Here is a 21923-nt window from a genome sequence, read left to right as displayed (position 1 = left end):
CCTTGGTCTAAGGGAGGTTGGAGGATTTACGAACCAAGCTGTTAAAACCTGCGTTATATCTATTGGAATTTTATAACCCAAAAACTGGATTTTCAGTTATTTTCTTTTAAGAAAAAGTTACTAATGTACTTCAAATGAAACTAGTATTTTTATCTCGTGGTATTGGCTATTTCTAGGATTATTTGGAGAAGATGTTTCGAATAGTCGATATAAAAGTATACCCAAAATATGAGAAATCTCAGAGAAAAAAAGCCAATTTATTGAAAGAACCGTTTGTTCCAAGAATCACTAATTTTATCCAGATTTCATAGAATTTGGAGGAAAAACTTTTTACCTTGGCGAAATTCGTAGGAAGAAGTAAACTAGACCTTCTCTCCCTTTGGTAAAAGAGCTGCACGATTCTTTGTGCTGCCTGTTGTTGTCTATCGTTTCTATTTTGCTAATATAAATATAAAAACCTCCTTGCGCCTTATGATCCAGTTGTTCGACTCAACTTGAAAAAAAGTAAATACAAAAATGGGTTAGTTACTGCATTGTTATGATATCCTTTCAATTATTCGCATATCTAAGAAAGCATATGCATATATATCCTTAGTGAAAGAGAAGTATGAGACGTCTCACTAGCAAGGATGCTTTCAAAATTGGAATCTATCCAAGGTGCCATGTACTTAAATAGTAAAGAATAATGATTGAGAATTAAATTGAGCGATTGGTACGATCATGGACACTTGTCTTAGACATTTGTCTGAGAGGAGTGAAATTGTAAGGATATGGACCTAAATCTCAATCATCAAAAAATTTGTTCCAATGCCTTGGGCATTAAGCTGGGAATTTTTTCTGAAGCCCGCTGATTTAGATGTGTTATTTTTTGAAGCGATTGGGGATTGACCCTAACGCCTTGGACGCTATCACTAATGGTTGTATTTCCAAAGATCCCATTGACAAGGAGGAGCTATTACTTTTGCTGCAAAATCTTACAACCACTTAAGGTTTTTACTTGGTACTATTAAAGCTGAATACTTACTTGTCTACAAGTTCTATCCGCAAAGCCAGCCTTCATTGTTAGTGCGTATAAAGTGCTTTGATTTGTTTGTTCAATCGCTAAAACGTTTATGGTTTAGATAGGTATTCATTAAAAGCAAAATGCCGAAAAACTGAACTTGGAAAAGTTAGTTACAAAAAAAGGCCTCGGGTGTGCCTACACTAATAGAAAGCGAAACCGACTGTTAGATCATGGTATTATACCCGGACCTTAATTATGCAATGACACTAAAATGAAATTAGTAAATTTTGAACACATCCTGTCTACGAAGTATTTGGGAAATTATTGACTTACCACATGTAAGGAACCTTGGGGGTATAATTCTTAACAGTCTTGTTAAGAGTTTCAGAAGGCTTGTTGCCAGTGTTAACGACGGAGGAAGAAACAGTGTTAGCCATTGAGTCCATTGTTAAGTAAAGAAAGTAAAAAAACGAAATGTCAACAAAAAGGGTAAAAGACTTGAGAGTGAATTGAAAACTGTTGAATTCAATGGAGAAAATACGGAATAATCCTGTCCTTTAATACATTTTTTAATTCCCTAAAGTTTTAAAAAATCTGAGACTTCTTTGTTGGTTGGGCCTATTGTCTAGTTAATTGTTACAACTGATGAGGGAGAAATTATCTTTGTACAAATTAAATATCGGTTGCAGGGCAATTTAATGATAACTTTTGATAAAGAACAATAGGTTTTATTAGTATGATAAGACATTATCCCCCTCAACATATGAAAATTTCTAGGGTTTCGAAGTTGAAAACTTGTTAAATCTGTAAAAATAGAGGGGGAAAAGTAAAGACAGGAAGATAATAAATTTAAAATACAAAACAAAAAATTCAAAGAAATGGGGATTATTCCATTCGGACACTAAAATTACACGATCGTTAATTAGCCGATTAAAGAAGTCGATATGAAATTAATCACCTGTATATCAAGCAGCTCCAATAAAAGACATAACTGCCTAAACCAGTGAGGAAAAATGTCATTTTATTCGAATGATATTTTACTCGAAAACCGGGTTTCAACAAAATAGAGATACAACTAAAAGCAGAAGCTTTTTAAATGGTAATGACTTTACGGAACACTCTCGTAATGCATTGGAGAATCAAAAGGTAAACATGCATATGCTTCATAATTCATTGTTTTAAAAAATGATAAAAAACACAGCAGCAACAAAAAATGTACTTAGTATATATAACGGTTTAACAACGGAAGAGGCTAAAGAAGAAGCACTGTAAAAAGTTGATAAAGACGTGGTTACAGCGCTTCCATCGCTAGCAGTAATCAATATAGTAGTTATCTCACGCTTAGTAAAATTGTTAAATTGGACCACGGGTTGTAAACTAATCGTAGAATTAAAATCGTTTGACACAAACCGACTTGTCATAGTGTTTGAAGTATTCCGGAAAGTTGAATTGCTCCAGGGTACAGTGCTCGAAGTAGCATTATAGTAAACAGATTGAGTCGTACTGTTGTACCATTTATAGCTATTGGAATTTAATGATGTAGTCTTCATAATGGAAGTAGACGCAGTGGTGAAGCTATTCGTAATTGTTGAGTCAAAACTAAGAACGGTTGAAGACAAAATATTGGGATTTGACGTCGACGCTTCACTAATGCTGCTACTTTGTGGTATCGTTTCTGAAAGCGAAGGGCTAGTCATCCTCGAAGGAGTTGGCAATTCGGCATCCCGTATACTAGAAGAAGACAATGTAAGTGAAATAGACGAACTCCCAATTTTACCCAAACTAGAAGACTTGGTAGAAAGACCAGGCACTCCGCTGCTGCTTGAAAAAATCGATTGACTATTGTCAAAAGTAGATGCAAGAGTATTTGTAGGCAAATGAGAAGTTGTAAAGCTACTACTTGTACTTGTAGCATGTGAAACTGTGTTATGCATAGTACTTCCAGTGCTGAAAGTACTATGCGTAAATTGTCCAGAAGACGACGAAATAGTGACAGTAGCTGGGCTTTTAGTATCAGATATAGAAGATGAATGAGGGCTCACGGTAGATGGAACTTTGTTCGAAGTAACCTTGCTATTTGATGAAAAACTGCTGCCAACGCCTATCGACGAACTCAAAGAAGATGACGAAACCGAATAATCTAACGTTGAAGGCTCGCTAGAAGAACTGCTGAAAGCCGAAGTACTTAGGTCATAACTAGATAGTTCACTTAAAACAGAAGAACGGTGACTAGCTGTAGATTCAGACTCAATTGCTCTTGTAGAAGACAAAACCGAACCCTGAGAAATACCTGACGCAGTCGAAACCGTGGTACTATTAAAAACAGAAGAAGAATCCAGGGAACCGCTACTAAAACGACTATAGCTAAAAGAACGAGAAACCGAGCTTGGAACGAAAACACTGCTATCAAAACTCGACTCACTATATCCACTAAGAACTGGAGAAGAAGAAACCAAAGATGAACTAGAAACAGAACCATTTTCAGAAGTTAATGAAAAACTGGAGGAACCAGTAGAAAAAGCACTACTGCTAAAACCACCAGAAGACGATAATAACGAAGAATTCAAAGAAACAGAACTAACAATAGAAGAAGCATAACTCAAAACACTAGAACTACCAATTACAACAGAACTAGTTATAACAGTTGAACTACTAATTGGTGTAGAACTGTTCAGAACACTAGAACTAGTAATTGGTGTGGAACTGTTAAGAATACTAGAACTAGCAATTGCTGTGGAACTATTCAGAACACTAGAACTAGTAATTGGTGTAGAACTATTCACAACAGTTGAACTAGTAATTGGTGTGGATGTGTTCAAAGCAGTTGAACTAGTAATTGGTGTAGAACTATTCACAACAGTTGAACTAGTAATTGGTGTGGAACTGTTCAGAACACTAGAACTAGTAATTGGTGTGGATGTGTTCAAAGCAGTTGAACTAGTAATTGGTGTAGAACTATTCACAACAGTTGAACTAGTAATTGGTGTGGAACTATTCAGAACACTAGAACTAGTAACTGGTGTAGAACTGTTCAGAATACTAGAACTAGTAATTGCTGTGGAACTGTTCAGAACACTAGAACTAGTAATTGGTGTGGATGTGTTCAAAGCAGTTGAACTAGTAATTGCTGTGGAACTGTTCAGAACACTAGAACTAGTAATTGGTGTAGATGTGTTCAAAGTAGTTGAACTAGTAATTGGTGTAGAACTGTTCACAACAGTTGAACTAGTAATTGGTGTGGATGTGTTCACAACAGTTGAACTAGTAATTGGTGTGGAACTGTTCAGAACACTAGAACTAGTAATTGGTGTGGATGTGTTCACAACAGTTGAACTAGTAATTGGTGTGGAACTATTCAGAACACTAGAACTAGTAATTGGTGTGGAACTATTCAGAACACTAGAACTAGTAATTGCTGTGGAACTGTTCAGAACACTAGAACTAGTAATTGGTGTAGATGTGTTCAAAGTAGTTGAACTAGTAATTGGTGTAGAACTGTTCAGAACACTAGAACTAGTAATTGGTGTAGAACTGTTCACAATACTAGAACTAGTAATTGCTGTGGAACTGTTCAGAACACTAGAACTAGTAATTGGTGTAGATGTGTTCAAAGTAGTTGAACTAGTAATTGGTGTAGAACTGTTCACAACAGTTGAACTAGTAATTGGTGTGGAACTGTTCAGAATACTAGAACTAGTAATTGGGGTGGAACTGTTCAGAATACTAGAACTAGTAATTGCTGTGGAACTATTCAGAACACTAGAACTAGTAATTGGTGTAGAACTGTTCACAATACTAGAACTAGTAATTGCTGTGGAACTGTTCAGAACACTAGAACTAGTAATTGGTGTGGATGTGTTCAAAGCAGTTGAACTAGTAATTGGTGTAGAACTGTTCAGAACACTAGAACTAGTAATTGGTGTGGAACTGTTCAGAACAGTTGAACTAGTAATTGGTGTGGATGTGTTCAAAGCAGTTGAACTAGTAATTGGTGTAGAACTGTTCACAACAGTTGAACTAGTAATTGGTGTGGATGTGTTCACAACAGTTGAACTAGTAATTGGTGTGGAACTGTTCAGAACACTAGAACTAGTAATTGGTGTGGATGTGTTCACAACAGTTGAACTAGTAATTGGTGTGGAACTATTCAGAACACTAGAACTAGTAATTGATGTGGATGTGTTCAAAGCTGTTGAACTAGTAATTGGTGTGGAACTATTCAGAACACTAGAACTAGTAATTGGTGTGGATGTGTTCAAAGCAGTTGAACTAGTAATTGGTGTAGAACTGTTCACAACAGTTGAACTAGTAATTGGTGTGGATGTGTTCACAACAGTTGAACTAGTAATTGGTGTGGAACTGTTCAGAACACTAGAACTAGTAATTGGTGTGGATGTGTTCACAACAGTTGAACTAGTAATTGGTGTGGAACTATTCAGAACACTAGAACTAGTAATTGATGTGGATGTGTTCAAAGCTGTTGAACTAGTAATTGGTGTGGAACTGTTCAGAACACTAGAACTAGTAATTGGTGTGGATGTGTTCAAAGCAGTTGAACTAGTAATTGGTGTGGAACTGTTCAGAACACTAGAACTAGTAATTGGTGTGGAACTGTTCAGAACAGTTGAACTAGTAATTGGTGTAGAACTGTTCACAACAGTTGAACTAGTAATTGGTGTGGATGTGTTCACAACAGTTGAACTAGTAATTGGTGTGGAACTGTTCAGAACACTAGAACTAGTAATTGGTGTGGATGTGTTCAAAGCAGTTGAACTAGTAATTGGTGTGGATGTGTTCACAACAGTTGAACTAGTAATTGGTGTGGAACTATTCAGAACACTAGAACTAGTAATTGGTGTGGATGTGTTCACAACAGTTGAACTAGTAATTGGTGTGGAACTATTCAGAACACTAGAACTAGTAATTGGTGTGGATGTGTTCAAAGCAGTTGAACTAGTAATTGGTGTAGAACTGTTCACAACGGTTGAACTAGTAATTGGTGTGGATGTGTTCACAACAGTTGAACTAGTAATTGGTGTGGAACTGTTCAGAACACTAGAACTAGTAATTGGTGTGGATGTGTTCACAACAGTTGAACTAGTAATTGGTGTGGAACTATTCAGAACACTAGAACTAGTAATTGATGTGGATGTGTTCAAAGCTGTTGAACTAGTAATTGGTGTGGAACTGTTCAGAACACTAGAACTAGTAATTGGTGTGGATGTGTTCAAAGCAGTTGAACTAGTAATTGGTGTAGAACTATTCACAACAGTTGAACTAGTAATTGGTGTGGATGTGTTCACAACAGTTGAACTAGTAATTGGTGTGGAACTATTGAGAACACTAGAACTAGTAATTGGTGTGGAACTGTTCAAAGCAGTTAAACTAGTAATTGGTGTAGAACTATTCACAACAGTTGAACTAGTAATTGGTGTGGATGTGTTCACAACAGTTGAACTAGTAATTGGTGTGGAACTGTTCAGAACACTAGAACTAGTAATTGGTGTGGAACTGTTCAGAACAGTTGAACTAGTAATTGGTGTAGAACTGTTCACAACAGTTGAACTAGTAATTGGTGTGGATGTGTTCACAACAGTTGAACTAGTAATTGGTGTGGAACTATTCAGAACACTAGAACTAGTAATTGGTGTGGATGTGTTCAAAGCAGTTGAACTAGTAATTGGTGTAGAACTGTTCAGAACGCTAGAACTAGTAATTGGTGTAGAACTATTCACAACAGTTGAACTAGTAATTGGTGTGGAACTGTTAAGAACACTAGAACTAGTAATTGGTGTGGAACTATTCAGAACACTAGAACTAGTAATTGATGTGGATGTGTTCACAACAGTTGAACTAGTAATTGGTGTGGAACTGTTCAGAACACTAGAACTAGTAATTGGTGTGGATGTGTTCACAACAGTTGAACTAGTAATTGGTGTGGAACTATTCAGAACACTAGAACTAGTAATTGATGTGGATGTGTTCAAAGCAGTTGAACTAGTAATTGGTGTGGATGTGTTCACAACAGTTGAACTAGTAATTGGTGTGGAACTATTCAGAACACTAGAACTAGTAATTGGTGTGGATGTGTTCACAACAGTTGAACTAGTAATTGGTGTGGAACTATTCAGAACACTAGAACTAGTAATTGGTGTGGATGTGTTCAAAGCAGTTGAACTAGTAATTGGTGTAGAACTGTTCACAACAGTTGAACTAGTAATTGGTGTGGATGTGTTCACAACAGTTGAACTAGTAATTGGTGTAGAACTATTCACAACAGTTGAACTAGTAATTGGTGTGGATGTGTTCACAACAGTTGAACTAGTAATTGGTGTGGAACTGTTCAGAACACTAGAACTAGTAATTGGTGTGGAACTGTTCAGAACAGTTGAACTAGTAATTGGTGTAGAACTGTTCACAACAGTTGAACTAGTAATTGGTGTGGATGTGTTCACAACAGTTGAACTAGTAATTGGTGTGGATGTGTTCACAACAGTTGAACTAGTAATTGGTGTAGAACTGTTCACAACAGTTGAACTAGTAATTGGTGTGGAACTGTTCAGAACACTAGAACTAGTAATTGGTGTGGATGTGTTCAAAGCAGTTGAACTAGTAATTGGTGTAGAACTGTTCAGAACGCTAGAACTAGTAATTGGTGTAGAACTATTCACAACAGTTGAACTAGTAATTGGTGTGGAACTGTTAAGAACACTAGAACTAGTAATTGGTGTGGAACTGTTCAGAACACTAGAACTAGTAATTGGTGTGGATGTGTTCAAAGCAGTTGAACTAGTAATTGGTGTGGAACTGTTCAGAACAGTTGAACTAGTAATTGGTGTGGAACTATTCAGAACACTAGAACTAGTAATTGGTGTGGATGTGTTCAAAGCAGTTGAACTAGTAATTGGTGTGGAACTGTTCAGAACACTAGAACTAGTAATTGGTGTGGATGTGTTCAAAGCAGTTGAACTAGTAATTGGTGTAGAACTATTCACAACAGTTGAACTAGTAATTGGTGTGGATGTGTTCACAACAGTTGAACTAGTAATTGGTGTAGAACTGTTCAGAACACTAGAACTAGTAATTGGTGTGGATGTGTTAAGAACACTAGAACTAGTAATTGGTGTGGAACTGTTCAGAACACTAGAACTAGTAATTGGTGTGGATGTGTTCAAAGCAGTTGAACTAGTAATTGGTGTAGAACTGTTCAGAACGCTAGAACTAGTAATTGGTGTAGAACTATTCACAACAGTTGAACTAGTAATTGGTGTGGAACTGTTAAGAACACTAGAACTAGTAATTGGTGTGGAGCTGTTCAGAACACTAGAACTAGTAATTGGTGTGGATGTGTTCAAAGCAGTTGAACTAGTAATTGGTGTGGAACTGTTCAGAACAGTTGAACTAGTAATTGGTGTGGAACTATTCAGAACACTAGAACTAGTAATTGGTGTGGATGTGTTCAAAGCAGTTGAACTAGTAATTGGTGTGGAACTGTTCAGAACACTAGAACTAGTAATTGGTGTGGATGTGTTCAAAGCAGTTGAACTAGTAATTGGTGTAGAACTATTCACAACAGTTGAACTAGTAATTGGTGTGGATGTGTTCACAACAGTTGAACTAGTAATTGGTGTGGAACTGTTCAGAACACTAGAACTAGTAATTGGTGTGGATGTGTTCAAAGCAGTTGAACTAGTAATTGGTGTAGAACTGTTCAGAACACTAGAACTAGTAATTGGTGTGGATGTGTTCAAAGCAGTTGAACTAGTAATTGGTGTGGAACTATTCAGAACACTAGAACTAGTAATTGGTGTGGATGTGTTCAAAGCAGTTGAACTAGTAATTGGTGTAGAACTATTCACAACAGTTGAACTAGTAATTGGTGTAGAACTATTCACAACAGTTGAACTAGTAATTGGTGTGGATGTATTCACAACAGTTGAACTAGTAATTGGTGTGGAACTATTCAGAACACTAGAACTAGTAATTGGTGTGGATGTGTTCAAAGCAGTTGAACTAGTAATTGGTGTAGAACTGTTCACAACAGTTGAACTAGTAATTGGTGTGGATGTGTTCACAACAGTTGAACTAGTAATTGGTGTAGAACTATTTACAACAGTTGAACTAGTAATTGGGGGGGATGTGTTCAAAGCAGTTGAACTAGTAATTGGTGTGGAACTGTTCAGAACAGTTGAACTAGTAATTGGTGTGGAACTATTCAGAACACTAGAACTAGTAATTGGTGTGGATGTGTTCAAAGCAGTTGAACTAGTAATTGGTGTGGAACTGTTCAGAACACTAGAACTAGTAATTGGTGTGGATGTGTTCAAAGCAGTTGAACTAGTAATTGGTGTAGAACTATTCACAACACTTGAACTAGTAATTGGTGTAGATGTATTCACAACAGTTGAACTAGTAATTGGTGTGGAACTGTTAAGAACACTAGAACTAGTAATTGGTGTGGAACTGTTCAGAACACTAGAACTAGTAATTGGTGTGGATGTGTTCAGAACAGTTGAACTAGTAATTGGTGTAGAACTGTTCACAACAGTTGAACTAGTAATTGGTGTGGATGTGTTCACAACAGTTGAACTAGTAATTGGTGTGGATGTGTTCACAACAGTTGAACTAGTAATTGGTGTAGAACTGTTCACAACAGTTGAACTAGTAATTGGTGTGGATGTGTTCACAACAGTTGAACTAGTAATTGGTGTGGAACTGTTCAGAACACTAGAACTAGTAATTGGTGTGGATGTGTTCACAACAGTTGAACTAGTAATTGGTGTAGAACTATTCACAACAGTTGAACTAGTAATTGGTGTGGATGTGTTCACAACAGTTGAACTAGTAATTGGTGTGGAACTGTTCAGAACACTAGAACTAGTAATTGGTGTGGAACTGTTCAGAACAGTTGAACTAGTAATTGGTGTAGAACTGTTCACAACAGTTGAACTAGTAATTGGTGTGGATGTGTTCACAACAGTTGAACTAGTAATTGGTGTGGATGTGTTCACAACAGTTGAACTAGTAATTGGTGTAGAACTGTTCACAACAGTTGAACTAGTAATTGGTGTGGAACTGTTCAGAACACTAGAACTAGTAATTGGTGTGGATGTGTTCACAACAGTTGAACTAGTAATTGGTGTGGAACTATTCAGAACACTAGAACTAGTAATTGATGTGGATGTGTTCAAAGCAGTTGAACTAGTAATTGGTGTGGAACTGTTCAGAACACTAGAACTAGTAATTGGTATGGATGTGTTCAAAGCAGTTGAACTAGTAATTGGTGTAGAACTATTCACAACAGTTGAACTAGTAATTGGTGTGGAACTATTCAGAACACTAGAACTAGTAATTGGTGTGGAACTGTTAAGAATACTAGAACTAGTAATTGGTGTGGAACTGTTCAGAACACTAGAACTAGTAATTGGTGTGGATGTGTTCAGAACAGTTGAACTAGTAATTGGTGTAGAACTGTTCACAACAGTTGAACTAGTAATTGGTGTGGATGTGTTCACAACAGTTGAACTAGTAATTGGTGTGGATGTGTTCACAACAGTTGAACTAGTAATTGGTGTAGAACTGTTCACAACAGTTGAACTAGTAATTGGTGTGGATGTGTTCACAACAGTTGAACTAGTAATTGGTGTGGAACTGTTCAGAACACTAGAACTAGTAATTGGTGTGGATGTGTTCAAAGCAGTTGAACTAGTAATTGGTGTGGATGTGTTCACAACAGTTGAACTAGTAATTGGTGTAGAACTGTTCAGAACACTAGAACTAGTAATTGGTGTGGAACTGTTCAGAACAGTTGAACTAGTAATTGGTGTGGAACTATTCAGAACACTAGAACTAGTAATTGGTGTGGATGTGTTCAAAGCAGTTGAACTAGTAATTGGTGTAGAACTATTCACAACAGTTGAACTAGTAATTGGTGTGGATGTGTTCACAACAGTTGAACTAGTAATTGGTGTGGAACTATTCAGAACACTAGAACTAGTAATTGGTGTGGATGTGTTCAAAGCAGTTGAACTAGTAATTGCTGTGGAACTGTTCAGAACACTAGAACTAGTAATTGGTGTGGATGTGTTAAGAACACTAGAACTAGTAATTGGTGTGGAACTGTTAAGAACACTAGAACTAGTAATTGGTGTGGATGTGTTCAAAGCAGTTGAACTAGTAATTGGTGTGGAACTGTTCAGAACAGTTGAACTAGTAATTGGTGTGGAACTATTCAGAACACTAGAACTAGTAATTGGTGTGGATGTGTTCAAACCAGTTGAACTAGTAATTGGTGTGGAACTGTTCAGAACACTAGAACTAGTAATTGGTGTGGATGTGTTCAAAGCAGTTGAACTAGTAATTGGTGTAGAACTATTCACAACAGTTGAACTAGTAATTGGTGTGGATGTGTTCACAACAGTTGAACTAGTAATTGGTGTGGAACTATTCAGAACACTAGAACTAGTAATTGGTGTGGATGTGTTCAAAGCAGTTGAACTAGTAATTGGTGTAGAACTGTTCAGAACGCTAGAACTAGTAATTGGTGTAGAACTATTCACAACAGTTGAACTAGTAATTGGTGTGGATGTGTTCACAACAGTTGAACTAGTAATTGGTGTAGAACTGTTCAGAACACTAGAACTAGTAATTGGTGTGGAACTGTTCAGAACAGTTGAACTAGTAATTGGTGTGGAACTATTCAGAACACTAGAACTAGTAATTGGTGTGGATGTGTTCACAACAGTTGAACTAGTAATTGGTGTGGAACTATTCAGAACACTAGAACTAGTAATTGGTGTGGAACTGTTAAGAATACTAGAACTAGTAATTGGTGTGGAACTGTTCAGAACACTAGAACTAGTAATTGGTGTGGATGTGTTCAAAGCAGTTGAACTAGTAATTGGTGTAGAACTGTTCAGAACACTAGAACTAGTAATTGGTGTGGATGTGTTCAAAGCAGTTGAACTAGTAATTGCTGTGGAACTGTTCAGAACACTAGAACTAGTAATTGGTGTAGATGTGTTCAAAGCAGTTGAACTAGTAATTGGTGTGGAACTATTCAGAACACTAGAACTAGTAATTGGTGTGGATGTGTTCAAAGCAGTTGAACTAGTAATTGGTGTAGAACTGTTCAGAACACTAGAACTAGTAATTGGTGTGGAACTGTTCAGAACACTAGAACTAGTAATTGGTGTGGATGTGTTCAAAGCAGTTGAACTAGTAATTGGTGTAGAACTGTTCAGAACACTAGAACTAGTAATTGGTGTGGAACTGTTCAGAACAGTTGAACTAGTAATTGGTGTGGAACTATTCAGAACACTATATCTAGTAATTGGTGTGGATGTGTTCACAACAGTTGAACTAGTAATTGGTGTGGAACTGTTCAGAACACTAGAACTAGTAATTGGTGTGGATGTGTTCACAACAGTTGAACTAGTAATTGGTGTGGAACTATTCAGAACACTAGAACTAGTAATTGATGTGGATGTGTTCAAAGCAGTTGAACTAGTAATTGGTGTGGAACTGTTCAGAACACTAGAACTAGTAATTGGTGTGGATGTGTTCAAAGCAGTTGAACTAGTAATTGGTGTAGAACTATTCACAACAGTTGAACTAGTAATTGGTGTGGATGTGTTCACAACAGTTGAACTAGTAATTGGTGTGGAACTATTGAGAACACTAGAACTAGTAATTGGTGTGGAACTGTTCAGAACACTAGAACTAGTAATTGGTGTGGATGTGTTCAAAGCAGTTGAACTAGTAATTGGTGTAGAACTGTTCAGAACAGTTGAACTAGTAATTGGTGTGGAACTGTTCAGAATACTAGAACTAGTAATTGGTGTGGAACTGTTCAGAACACTAGAACTAGTAATTGGTGTGGATGTGTTAAGAATACTAGAACTAGTAATTGGTGTGGAACTGTTCAGAACACTAGAACTAGTAATTGGTGTAGAACTGTTCACAGCAGTTGGACTAGTAATTTGTGTGGATGTGTTTTCGGGAGTAGTGTTTGCGAACGATATGCTGTTGGTCGTATCGGTTGGCTTTGAGCTTCTGCTGATTATAGTGTTGGCTGCGGGTGTTGATGCATTTGTTATTGTGGTTGTGGATGATGTACTTAGCGCGACGGATGGGCTTTCAACTATGAAAGAGCTTGAGGAGATGGTGCTAGAAATTTGGGGTGAAGTGTTTGATGTTGTCAAGTTGGGTCCGGAGGTTGAGTAGGTATTTTCAGAAGTGGTTTGTTGAGCTGTTGTGGCTGTCTGAAGTGTTGTGATATACGAATAGGCACTTGCAGAACTACTTGTCGACTCTGTACTTTGTTGCGATGCGTCCGTTTTATTCGCAGTGGGATTTTGAGTCGATTCATACGTTATAAAAGATGACTGATCGGAATTGGCAATAGTACTTTCAGAAGAAGCGACACTGCTGCCTTCAGTAGTTGTAGAGCTTTCAGTTTGAGTAATGATACTTGGAGTAGATTGTTCAACTGATGGCGAAGATAAAATTGTTGAAGAAGCAGAAGTATACGCTGTCGCTATTACGGAAGACGAAACGTTGGTATAGGAGAATGAAGCGGTCGCTGCGCGTTTACCTACTTTGACTGTTGATGATATCGTTGGATAGCGATTAAAACCTTTATAATGTGAAGTGTTTATGACATTAGTGGACGGGATTAAACGAATGGTATTAAAGGATAATATGCTCGTACTGTCCGTATTGGAGGGTTCTGGGAAGCCGTTATATCTTATGTCTGTGTATGGAAAAAAAAGAGATGCTTCCCGGTCATTAGCGTGAGCATGGGATAAAGTAGGTAAAAACAATTCATTAGTCCCAGCTGAAACTGAGGTGATATTAATAGTATTAATTTGGTTATTAACGTCCAAAGAGCAATCAACAGGAGAACTCACTGAATGTATTATGCTAGTTGAAGAATATGATTGCGAAAGATTAGCGAAAAAAGATCCAGTATGCGAAATATTACTTTTCAATTTCAGGCTTTCCTCGAAAGTCTGAAAAGGAAGAGCACTTGATATTGGAATTAACAAAAATATACAAAGGGTTATTAAAATCGGTGAAGTTTTTTCGACCATTCTTAGACACCATTAAAGTTGGCACAGATCGGTTGATCCTTTGATTAGGCAAGAAAGTTTGTTTTCAAAATATATTCATGAAACCGATTGGCGACGACGAACAACAAAGAGTAAATACAAACGATCAAATACGTGTAATGGGTGAATGTTCGCTAAGTATAACTCTTTGTATATATCAGATCTCAAGCGAAATCCCTGAGCAATGTGGGAGCTGAAATGAGCTTAGAATTTACCGAAATAAGGAACAGAGAATACCAATGAGTTAATCTGCTCAGAGCAGTGAATATCTAAATATAGAAAATGAATGAAGTTTAAGCTGATTAAAGGTATCACTATGATCCAAGCGACAGAATAAATGGCCAAGTTAAACTGGAGTATTCTACACTCAAAAGCCAACTCTCCCAAAAAAAGAAACGCCAAAAAAAAATAAATCACCCAGGAAAATTATACACTTTTCTATTTAAAAAAACATAGTTTTGAGCCAGCCTCATCATTGATTTCCATTATGTCCCGACGGAACAAGTTGACAATGTATCGCTACAACTACGGCCTAGAAGCCCATGAAGATCTGAAACATCACCGGTAAGAATCGGCTATAACGAAGCATGTAATATGCTTACAGAATATAGGCCGATTATCTTGCAATATCGCATGAGTAAATCAGAAGAGATAAAACATATTGGATAAATGTTGGGAGTAGCAATCATCCATCGAACATATTCCCTTACGACAAAGCGTAGCAATAATTTGATTAAACAAGCTTAAGTGACTCTGGCATCTCACAATAATACCAAAATCCAAAGCGTTTATATGAGAGAGATAAATTTTTAGTTTATGAGCAAGTTTAACTGCTTAAAGCTTAACCCGTTCCAAAAATTTTGGATAGACGATTAAGCGGATGTGGGCTTCTAGAATAAAACATTGACCCTTTACGGATACAGGATTCATTTAAGAAGTTTTTTATCAGCGTGTTTTAAACTTTGTAATTGTATTGCGGATGTTTGAATTTTCGAGATTAGTTATTTATTATGTTTAATATGTTTAATTATGAGCACAAAATTCACATACATGTATATTGAATTAAACTGACATTCAAAAAGGTTTGCTATTAGATGGTTCTGTTAATGGAAAAAATATAATTAGTAGGTAACCACTGACATTGTTACTTGAGCTCTTCTTGAAAGCACTGTACCTACATTAGTATATCAAAGTGTACCAAATTATGGTAAATAAAAAAAATATACATTCGTCCGTACTTTTTACTCTAATGACATTGCATGATGATCAATAAAATCTATTTTTTTAAGGATTTTTTAAACCCATTTAAACTTCATTGTGGTAACAAAGGGCTTTAAACTAGCAACAGGATGCAATTCACGATTATATTATTAATAATAATATTAATTATTTGAACCAAAAACTGGATCTATATATTGTTAAGTATTTCCGATAGTCAATTATTTACTAATTTGAAATTTATTCATTTTCTTGCACTTTTGAGGCATCAGATATATGTTAACATAGTAATTACGATCATCATCTAATAGTCAAATTACTGTTGTTTGACTGAGGTGTACAATGTTCATTAATACATCCAAACTTTTAGCTTTTGCTATGGTTTATTCAAAAAGAAGGTCGTTATATATATTGTTATAGGGGTACTAAACAAAAGGAAACGTTGATACTAACGAAAGTTCATTCGAGCATTGGGGAAAGAAGGAAGGCCCTGTAGTTTTGGTAAGTTTAAAAGCTCAACGCTCAACGTTTATAGGCTATCAAAAAGGTATAGTAAAAGAATACAGGTGAAAATAATTTTGCAGTCCAGGGAAAGCACAGCAAGCTACCGGATAAAATCTGATTCCTAATTTTAGATCTGACAAAAAGTATTACCATAGTTATGCAGCCTTTTTCACCAGATATAAGTAATGGACAAACTTACATGATAGTTGTTATAACGTAAACAGAAAATTGGAGCCAAAATCAGCATCTGACATTTGAGCAGCGAGATCACAAAGACTATAACACTAGTCAAGAATAGTTATTACGAAGTGCTTGGTTTATTTATTGAAGTCCAATTTTTATAGACAGTATCATTAGTGGCTTGCAATGTCGTTATAAAATCATTGCATTCGTTGGCAGTTGTCGTTCACTTTGTAATAACCTGAAATCATTTATGGAAGAAAAACCAATCAAGGCAGCGCATATTAGTAATATTTTCACTGCTCTATTAAGAGCGGTAATTCAACTCGGTCTACCAAAGTCGTATATATAATTAAACCTAATTGTTTTAAATTTTTCGAGAATAAGAAAAAGAGGCCTTTATCTAATAGTTAAAGATGCAGCGTACTAAACTCGTCACTTCTTTCTCGTTATTACTTTATCAGCCAACGCAAAAAGTGCCTTCCTTGCAGGTGAATCAGGGAGACACAGAAGGGAATCTTTGGCTTTTTTGATATATTCTTTTGCCCAAGTGATGGTTTGCTCGATAGCATCAGTGCACTCAACCAAAGAACGAGCCTAAATTATATGTTAGCAATTGAAAATTAACGATAGAGAAAAGGAAATCAAATAAATAAATAAAACTTCAGCTTCTCTTACCCGTTGGATATCAGAAGGATGATTGAATCTATTCACAATCATTGCACCAAGTTCTGGATACTTTTTCCATGCAAAGAGGACGGGAGCTGTAGCCAACCCTAGCTTCAAATCTGCACCAGCCGCCTTTCCTAAAGTATCATCTTTCGACGTATAGTCCAACACGTCATCCATTAGTTGAAAAGCAGTACCAATGCATCGACCGTATTCTCCAGCAGCTGTTGCTACAGTAGGAGAACATTGTCCGAGGATTGTAGAAGCCTTGCAGCTTTTGGAAATTAAACTGGCTGTTTTCAAAAAACTTTTTTCAATATAATAGTCAAAATTTGATTGTTTTATTTCCAAAGATGAAGGATCCATAGTATTTTTTAGCTGCAAAAACTCACCTCGAACCAAGTCTGCTATCACTGTAGCTAACAACTCCGTAACTTGGGGATTTCGAAGGCGGGCCATAGCAGTCGAAGCCCGTGCAAGGATGAAATTACCCGCAAGGATTGACCGTCGATTACCGAAAGCAACATTGCTTGAAGGTGAGCCTCTACGGACATTAGCGTGATCAATCACATCGTCATGCAGCAAACTTGCTATATGGATCATCTCGGTTATTTGTGCTAATCTCAATTGAGAAGGAAGAATTTGACCCGTCGAAAATGATCTTAAATCATCATCATCAATATATTTGTCGCCCACTACGGACCGATCAATACCATGGCACAAGCTTGTAGCTTTGGACATCAGCAAAACAAGAGAAGGACGCATTTGTTTTCCTTGAGCAATGGTATAATATTTAGAACACTCTTCAAGAAATTCTGAATTTGAATTCAGCATTTGACGAATCCCTGGTGAGATTTGTTCCAACTCGTTTTTAATTAAATGTGAAGCATTGCGGTTCGTAGTAGAAAACCGAAGAACAGTCGAACGGACTTTTCCAAGACTCCATAATTTCCTCATATGTTTTAAATATACATACTGAATCATTTCATTTCTTATTTTCAAAAGTAACTAAATGATGAAGTTAGAGTTGGGATGGTTTGTATATCATGGTATTTACCGTGATTTCGCTTAGATATGACGTCGCTTTGATCAGATAAGTTTATTTCAAAGAACGGAAGAATCATTAAATAGTTTGTAAACAAACAAAACATTTTTTAATTATCGTTTTTTCTTCATACCATTCTGATCTTAAGTATTTTTTCTGAAGAATTCTGTTGAGTCAAGCAGGATATTGAGCATCTTCCTCAGAGGCCAAATTCATTATCAAAACTTACAACAGCTTATACATCAAATCAGTTAACAATAAAATTCACAGATCTATTTGCATATGCATCTCTCCCGTGTATCATTTTTTATACGACACAATAATCAAAACAATTTATACTTCCAAATTGCTTCAATATTCGATGGGAGAAGTGCTACTTGGTTGAATACTCAAAAGCAGAATATTTAGATAAGTAAATGAATCTTATACTACAACTAATTTTTTTTTGGCGAAGTTAATATAACAGCTTCAGGGAATCCTCTATATGTGTTGATCTTCCAAGAGTTTCTCATCTTACTTGAACAATTATTGGTTCTAGGAATTTACGAATACATTGTTGATATTTTTTAGGTATTTTAATAGCTTTGTAACACTGCTTTAACAACATAAACATTTCTAAATGGTTTGACATGCGTGAAATTTTAATTGATCAGAAATTGCTTAAAAGCATTTTTACAAGTTTTAGTATTTGTAGGATCATTTAATAAAAATAAATTACGTACTTTTCTAGTCTACAAAACGATTCGCCTGCTAAGATTATTGTCATTGTAGTACAAAACGTTACATTCATATTTGTTTTATCACATTTTGACTTTTGAAGGCTTTTAACGATTAGGCGCCCGACTTTTTTCACCATTCACTTCAAGAATTTAAAAAATAAAAAATTTATCAACATTAAGTGCCATCCCGTTCCTTTCAGACATAGCTGATCTGTTTACATCTCCCGGGCCTCAAGTATTCTTAAAAAAAGCTCTATTTGAGCGTTAAGTTCAACTAGAGAAATTTTTTTTAGAATTTGTAGGTATATCAAAAGATACTTAAATTTTCGCAAATTTGTTCTCATCGAAAACCGCTTGGCTTCTGTTTTTCAGCCAGTCGAAGGCGCTCGATTTTAAAGTGCTCTCTAATCCACACTACTAGCATAGCGATGAAATGATTAATATCGTTAATAATACGTTTTTTGTTGTAAACAAATTTCCGGATTTGCGAATTAGCGGGAAAAAAAAAAGAGTGTGAAAGAAAGATATTTACTCATCTATTGAATCTATGAATAAAATGATTTTCTCCAATACGAATTCCTTATCAAATAGCTTTTGAAGAGATGAAAGAAAACCAGTGGCTGAAAAGTAACAGCGTTACTTCGAACATTCTATGGGATTTTTAACGACAAGACAGCACTTTTGACATTTGAACTTGCCAAAAGCAAAAAAGCCATTGACGAGTCGACTGCGGAAAATGGACTCAGACTTGGATAGAATACTACCGATAGCATCAAGAGCATTATTGTGTGAAGGAAATAGGGATTGGGCTGGTGCGTATGTGAGTTACTGCAAGGTTTTAGAGGAGATGAAGAAGTCGTCGGCAGCTCGCGATCGCATGGGATTGGGACCTTTGACGGGCGCAGAGGCATGTTCTTGGAACGGGCTCTATGACAACTGTTTGAGCAAGGCAAGCAAGCTGCGTAAGACGATTTTGGAAAGTGAAATGGAAAGGCAAAATTATCAACTTGCAGCCAAACTTTCAAAGAAGGCGCCCGTTGATCTTCACCCCTTACGTCCAGTAAGATCTCAAACACCTGCGTATACCCCCATGACTACTAGGATGATGTACAGACAGACGAGAGGTGCGCAGTCGGAGGTAAATTTATCTACGCCTAAGCAAATATATTCCAAGCATTCGCCTCCTTCTACCTCCACTTCATCCATTGTTTCTTCTTCCTATGGAGATGCACCTTCTTATCTGGCACCCTCTAAGCCAAACCGTTCTCCACCCCTCAAACCCGAAGATCCCTTTGCCTCTTTCAATTCTTCTGCTTCGGCCATTGCTGCTGCTTCTAAGAGTGCTGCCGCTTCTGCTTCTGCTCTTTCTTCTGATACAGGTCGTTCTGCTACCATGAATTCCACCACTTTTCCTACCGCTATGAAAAGTCAGTCTACGACTAAACCGACGCTTTCCAATTCGGTATCTAGCCCTTCTATTCAGGTGTCAAACAATCAAAATGCTAACAATAGCACTCCCCTCTCCTTCCATGCGCCAATTCCTCCACTCCATGTTCCTGCCGTCCCCCTTACGTCTGCATCGCATTCATCCAGCGATGGAAAATCGCGCAAGCATCCTAGCCCATATAAACCATACTTAAACTCTTCTCATGATACCCTTGGTTCTTCCACTCGACCGTCTTCCGCTGACACAGCCGGATCACCTGCTACATCTCCTCCGGCAACCGCTGATTCTAAGACAATTGTGTCAAAAACTATCTCAGCTAGTACTACTCAACAAACTGAACCTCTTCAACAGACCACTCCTTCAAGTGATTTTGAATATGCTATTATGAATGAAATTATTTCTAACCATGAACCTGTCTACTGGTCGGACATTGCCGGATTAGATGACGCTAAAAATTCCTTGAAAGAGGCAGTCATTTATCCGTTTTTACGCCCGGAACTTTTCCAAGGATTGCGTGAACCCGTACAAGGCATGCTTCTTTTTGGCCCCCCTGGCACCGGCAAAACCATGCTTGCTCGTGCTGTTGCGACCGAAGCGAAAGCCACATTTTTTTCGATTTCGGCTTCATCATTAACCTCGAAATATGTAAGCAAGTTTTATATTTAACCCCATTCTTAACTAACCTTGATTTAGCTTGGTGATTCTGAAAAGTTGGTTCGAGCCCTTTTTGAAGTTGCGAAGCGCCAGACATGTAGCGTTATCTTTGTTGATGAAATTGATTCCATTCTTTCCGCTCGTAATGACAGCGGTAATGAGCACGAGAGCTCTCGTAGATTAAAAACAGAATTTTTAATTCAATGGTCTTCGTTAACTAATGCGGCTCCGGACAAGCAAACTGGTCACTCTCCCCGTGTTTTGGTGCTGGCAGCTACAAATCTTCCGTGGTGTATTGATGAGGCTGCTCGACGCCGATTCGTTAAAAGAACCTATATTCCGTTACCTGAAAAAGAAACAAGATATAAACATCTTTCTCATTTGCTTCATAATCAAGTACACTGTTTGACGGAGGAGGATCTGGAAGAACTTGTCAATCTTACCGAAGGTATGTATATAAATAATTCGATTGGTTAGTTAACTAACGCCATCTAGGTTATTCAGGCTCTGATATCACTGCTTTAGCCAAAGACGCAGCAATGGGTCCTTTAAGAAACTTGGGTGATGCTCTACTTACCACCAGTGCAGAGATGATACCTCCGATCAGCTTGAATCATTTTAAAGCTAGCCTTCGTACTATTCGTCCAAGTGTCTCACAAGAGGGTATTCATCGTTACGAAGAGTGGAATAAACAATTTGGTTCGCAACGTTAAAACAACTTTGTAGAGTATTCTACCTTTAATATTTTCAAGAAATCATATATTCTTTTGCATCAAAAAGGCAGGGTATCCTTTAATTTATTCAAACTTCCTTTCTCTCTTTTTAATTTTATCCTTTAATGTTTCTTAACGAATCATTTGGGTATCGTTTTTCTGGATATTATGAGAATTACCGTGCATTTAGGGATTGAATCGTGGATGCTGATTTTCATGTGGTTTCAATAACTTTCTTTTGCATAAACTTGGCTTATTACGAATTTTAATTTCTGTTTACCTTCATTTTATTTTCGTCTTTCCTACAACAACTAAAATGTATTCGTGATTTGACTATCGCTATAAACGACATTTTAAATCATAGCCGACTTGACAGCGCCTTTTACAAATGCTCCCCTTTTGTATTTTCCATCAATTCTCTTTATTTTATTTTTTCCATTTATCGTCATATTTATTTCGTTTACATACAGCCTCAACCTATTGGGCTACTTTTTTTCCCTTCACTATTCTCCAATTTTGAACAATAATTATTAGTTATTTAATGTTTGGAAAAGGGTATTGCTTTACTTGAATCGCATTTTTACGGCAATTAACTTATAGCTTTTATTGAAATAACATTTCAACCTCTTGTTTGTATACTGAATTAAATGTTTTAAAAT

General features: G+C 36.8%; 4 protein-coding genes and 9 long non-coding RNA genes across 13 annotated transcripts; 5 read left to right on the top strand and 8 right to left on the bottom strand.

Annotated features, from left to right (window-relative positions):
* The first annotated feature begins 5 nt into the window (after positions 1–5).
* SPOM_SPNCRNA.1381 lies at positions 6–1786 on the top strand. The gene has a single exon (NR_150259.1). It is a non-coding gene; the product is annotated as a non-coding RNA (long non-coding RNA).
* On the bottom strand, positions 153–781 carry SPOM_SPNCRNA.4833. The gene has a single exon (NR_194189.1). It is a non-coding gene; the product is annotated as a non-coding RNA (long non-coding RNA).
* Positions 1113–1449, bottom strand: mfm3 (M-factor precursor Mfm3; the record flags this gene model as incomplete). Its single annotated transcript, NM_001021185.3, has 2 exons — positions 1113–1269; positions 1337–1449. 2 exons carry the CDS (start codon positions 1447–1449, stop codon positions 1257–1259), a joined length of 126 nt encoding a protein of 41 aa, NP_595278.1. The 3' UTR covers positions 1113–1256.
* Positions 1787–1926: 140 nt separating the features above from the next.
* Positions 1927–14097, bottom strand: SPOM_SPBPJ4664.02 (glycoprotein; the record flags this gene model as incomplete). The annotated part of the gene is made up of 1 exon (NM_001021184.3): positions 1927–14097. The coding sequence occupies one exon, from the start codon at positions 14095–14097 to the stop codon at positions 2182–2184; it is 11916 nt and encodes a 3971-aa protein (NP_595277.1). The 3' UTR covers positions 1927–2181.
* A 93-nt stretch (positions 14098–14190) lies between these two features.
* Positions 14191–15491, top strand: SPOM_SPNCRNA.4831. Its single transcript, NR_194187.1, has one exon. It is a non-coding gene; the product is annotated as a non-coding RNA (long non-coding RNA).
* Positions 14536–15186, bottom strand: SPOM_SPNCRNA.4832. The gene has a single exon (NR_194188.1). It is a non-coding gene; the product is annotated as a non-coding RNA (long non-coding RNA).
* A 225-nt stretch (positions 15492–15716) lies between the features above and the next one.
* Positions 15717–16290, top strand: SPOM_SPNCRNA.4830. The gene has a single exon (NR_194186.1). It is a non-coding gene; the product is annotated as a non-coding RNA (long non-coding RNA).
* dps1 (decaprenyl diphosphate synthase subunit Dps1) lies at positions 16131–17696 on the bottom strand. Its single transcript, NM_001021183.3, has 2 exons — positions 16696–17696; positions 16131–16614 (listed from the first exon to the last, which is right to left on the bottom strand). Exons 1-2 carry the CDS (start codon positions 17668–17670, stop codon positions 16453–16455), a joined length of 1137 nt encoding a protein of 378 aa, NP_595276.1. The 5' UTR covers positions 17671–17696; the 3' UTR covers positions 16131–16452.
* Positions 16438–17956, top strand: SPOM_SPNCRNA.4829. Its single transcript, NR_194185.1, has one exon. It is a non-coding gene; the product is annotated as a non-coding RNA (long non-coding RNA).
* A 369-nt stretch (positions 17957–18325) lies between these two features.
* On the bottom strand, positions 18326–18715 carry SPOM_SPNCRNA.323. Its single transcript, NR_150732.1, has one exon. It is a non-coding gene; the product is annotated as a non-coding RNA (long non-coding RNA).
* A 373-nt stretch (positions 18716–19088) lies between these two features.
* On the bottom strand, positions 19089–20388 carry SPOM_SPNCRNA.4828. The gene has a single exon (NR_194184.1). It is a non-coding gene; the product is annotated as a non-coding RNA (long non-coding RNA).
* On the top strand, positions 19147–21910 carry knk1 (AAA family ATPase). Its single transcript, NM_001021182.3, has 3 exons — positions 19147–20542; positions 20591–20999; positions 21047–21910. Exons 1-3 carry the CDS (start codon positions 19187–19189, stop codon positions 21262–21264), a joined length of 1983 nt encoding a protein of 660 aa, NP_595275.1. The 5' UTR covers positions 19147–19186; the 3' UTR covers positions 21265–21910.
* Positions 20575–20809, bottom strand: SPOM_SPNCRNA.4827. Its single transcript, NR_194183.1, has one exon. It is a non-coding gene; the product is annotated as a non-coding RNA (long non-coding RNA).
* Positions 21911–21923: the final 13 nt, after the last annotated feature.

The sequence above is a fragment of the Schizosaccharomyces pombe genome (assembly GCF_000002945.2).
Source record: "Schizosaccharomyces pombe strain 972h- genome assembly, chromosome: II".
Lineage (NCBI taxonomy): Eukaryota > Fungi > Ascomycota > Schizosaccharomycetes > Schizosaccharomycetales > Schizosaccharomycetaceae > Schizosaccharomyces > Schizosaccharomyces pombe.
This window is presented reverse-complemented; position numbering and strand designations above follow the sequence as displayed.

Excerpts from the sequence above, each read along its gene's own strand:
- dps1 (NM_001021183.3), bottom strand. The coding sequence starts at position 17,670 with ATGATTCAGTATGTATATTTAAAACATATGAGGAAATTATGGAGTCTT. Across the intron at positions 16,615-16,695 it reads ATCCTTCTGATATCCAACGG|GCTCGTTCTTTGGTTGAGTG; the intron begins GTAAGAGAAGCT and ends CATATAATTTAG.
- knk1 (NM_001021182.3), top strand. The coding sequence starts at position 19,187 with ATGGACTCAGACTTGGATAGAATACTACCGATAGCATCAAGAGCATTA. Across the intron at positions 20,543-20,590 it reads CATCATTAACCTCGAAATAT|CTTGGTGATTCTGAAAAGTT; the intron begins GTAAGCAAGTTT and ends ACCTTGATTTAG. Across the intron at positions 21,000-21,046 it reads ACTTGTCAATCTTACCGAAG|GTTATTCAGGCTCTGATATC; the intron begins GTATGTATATAA and ends AACGCCATCTAG.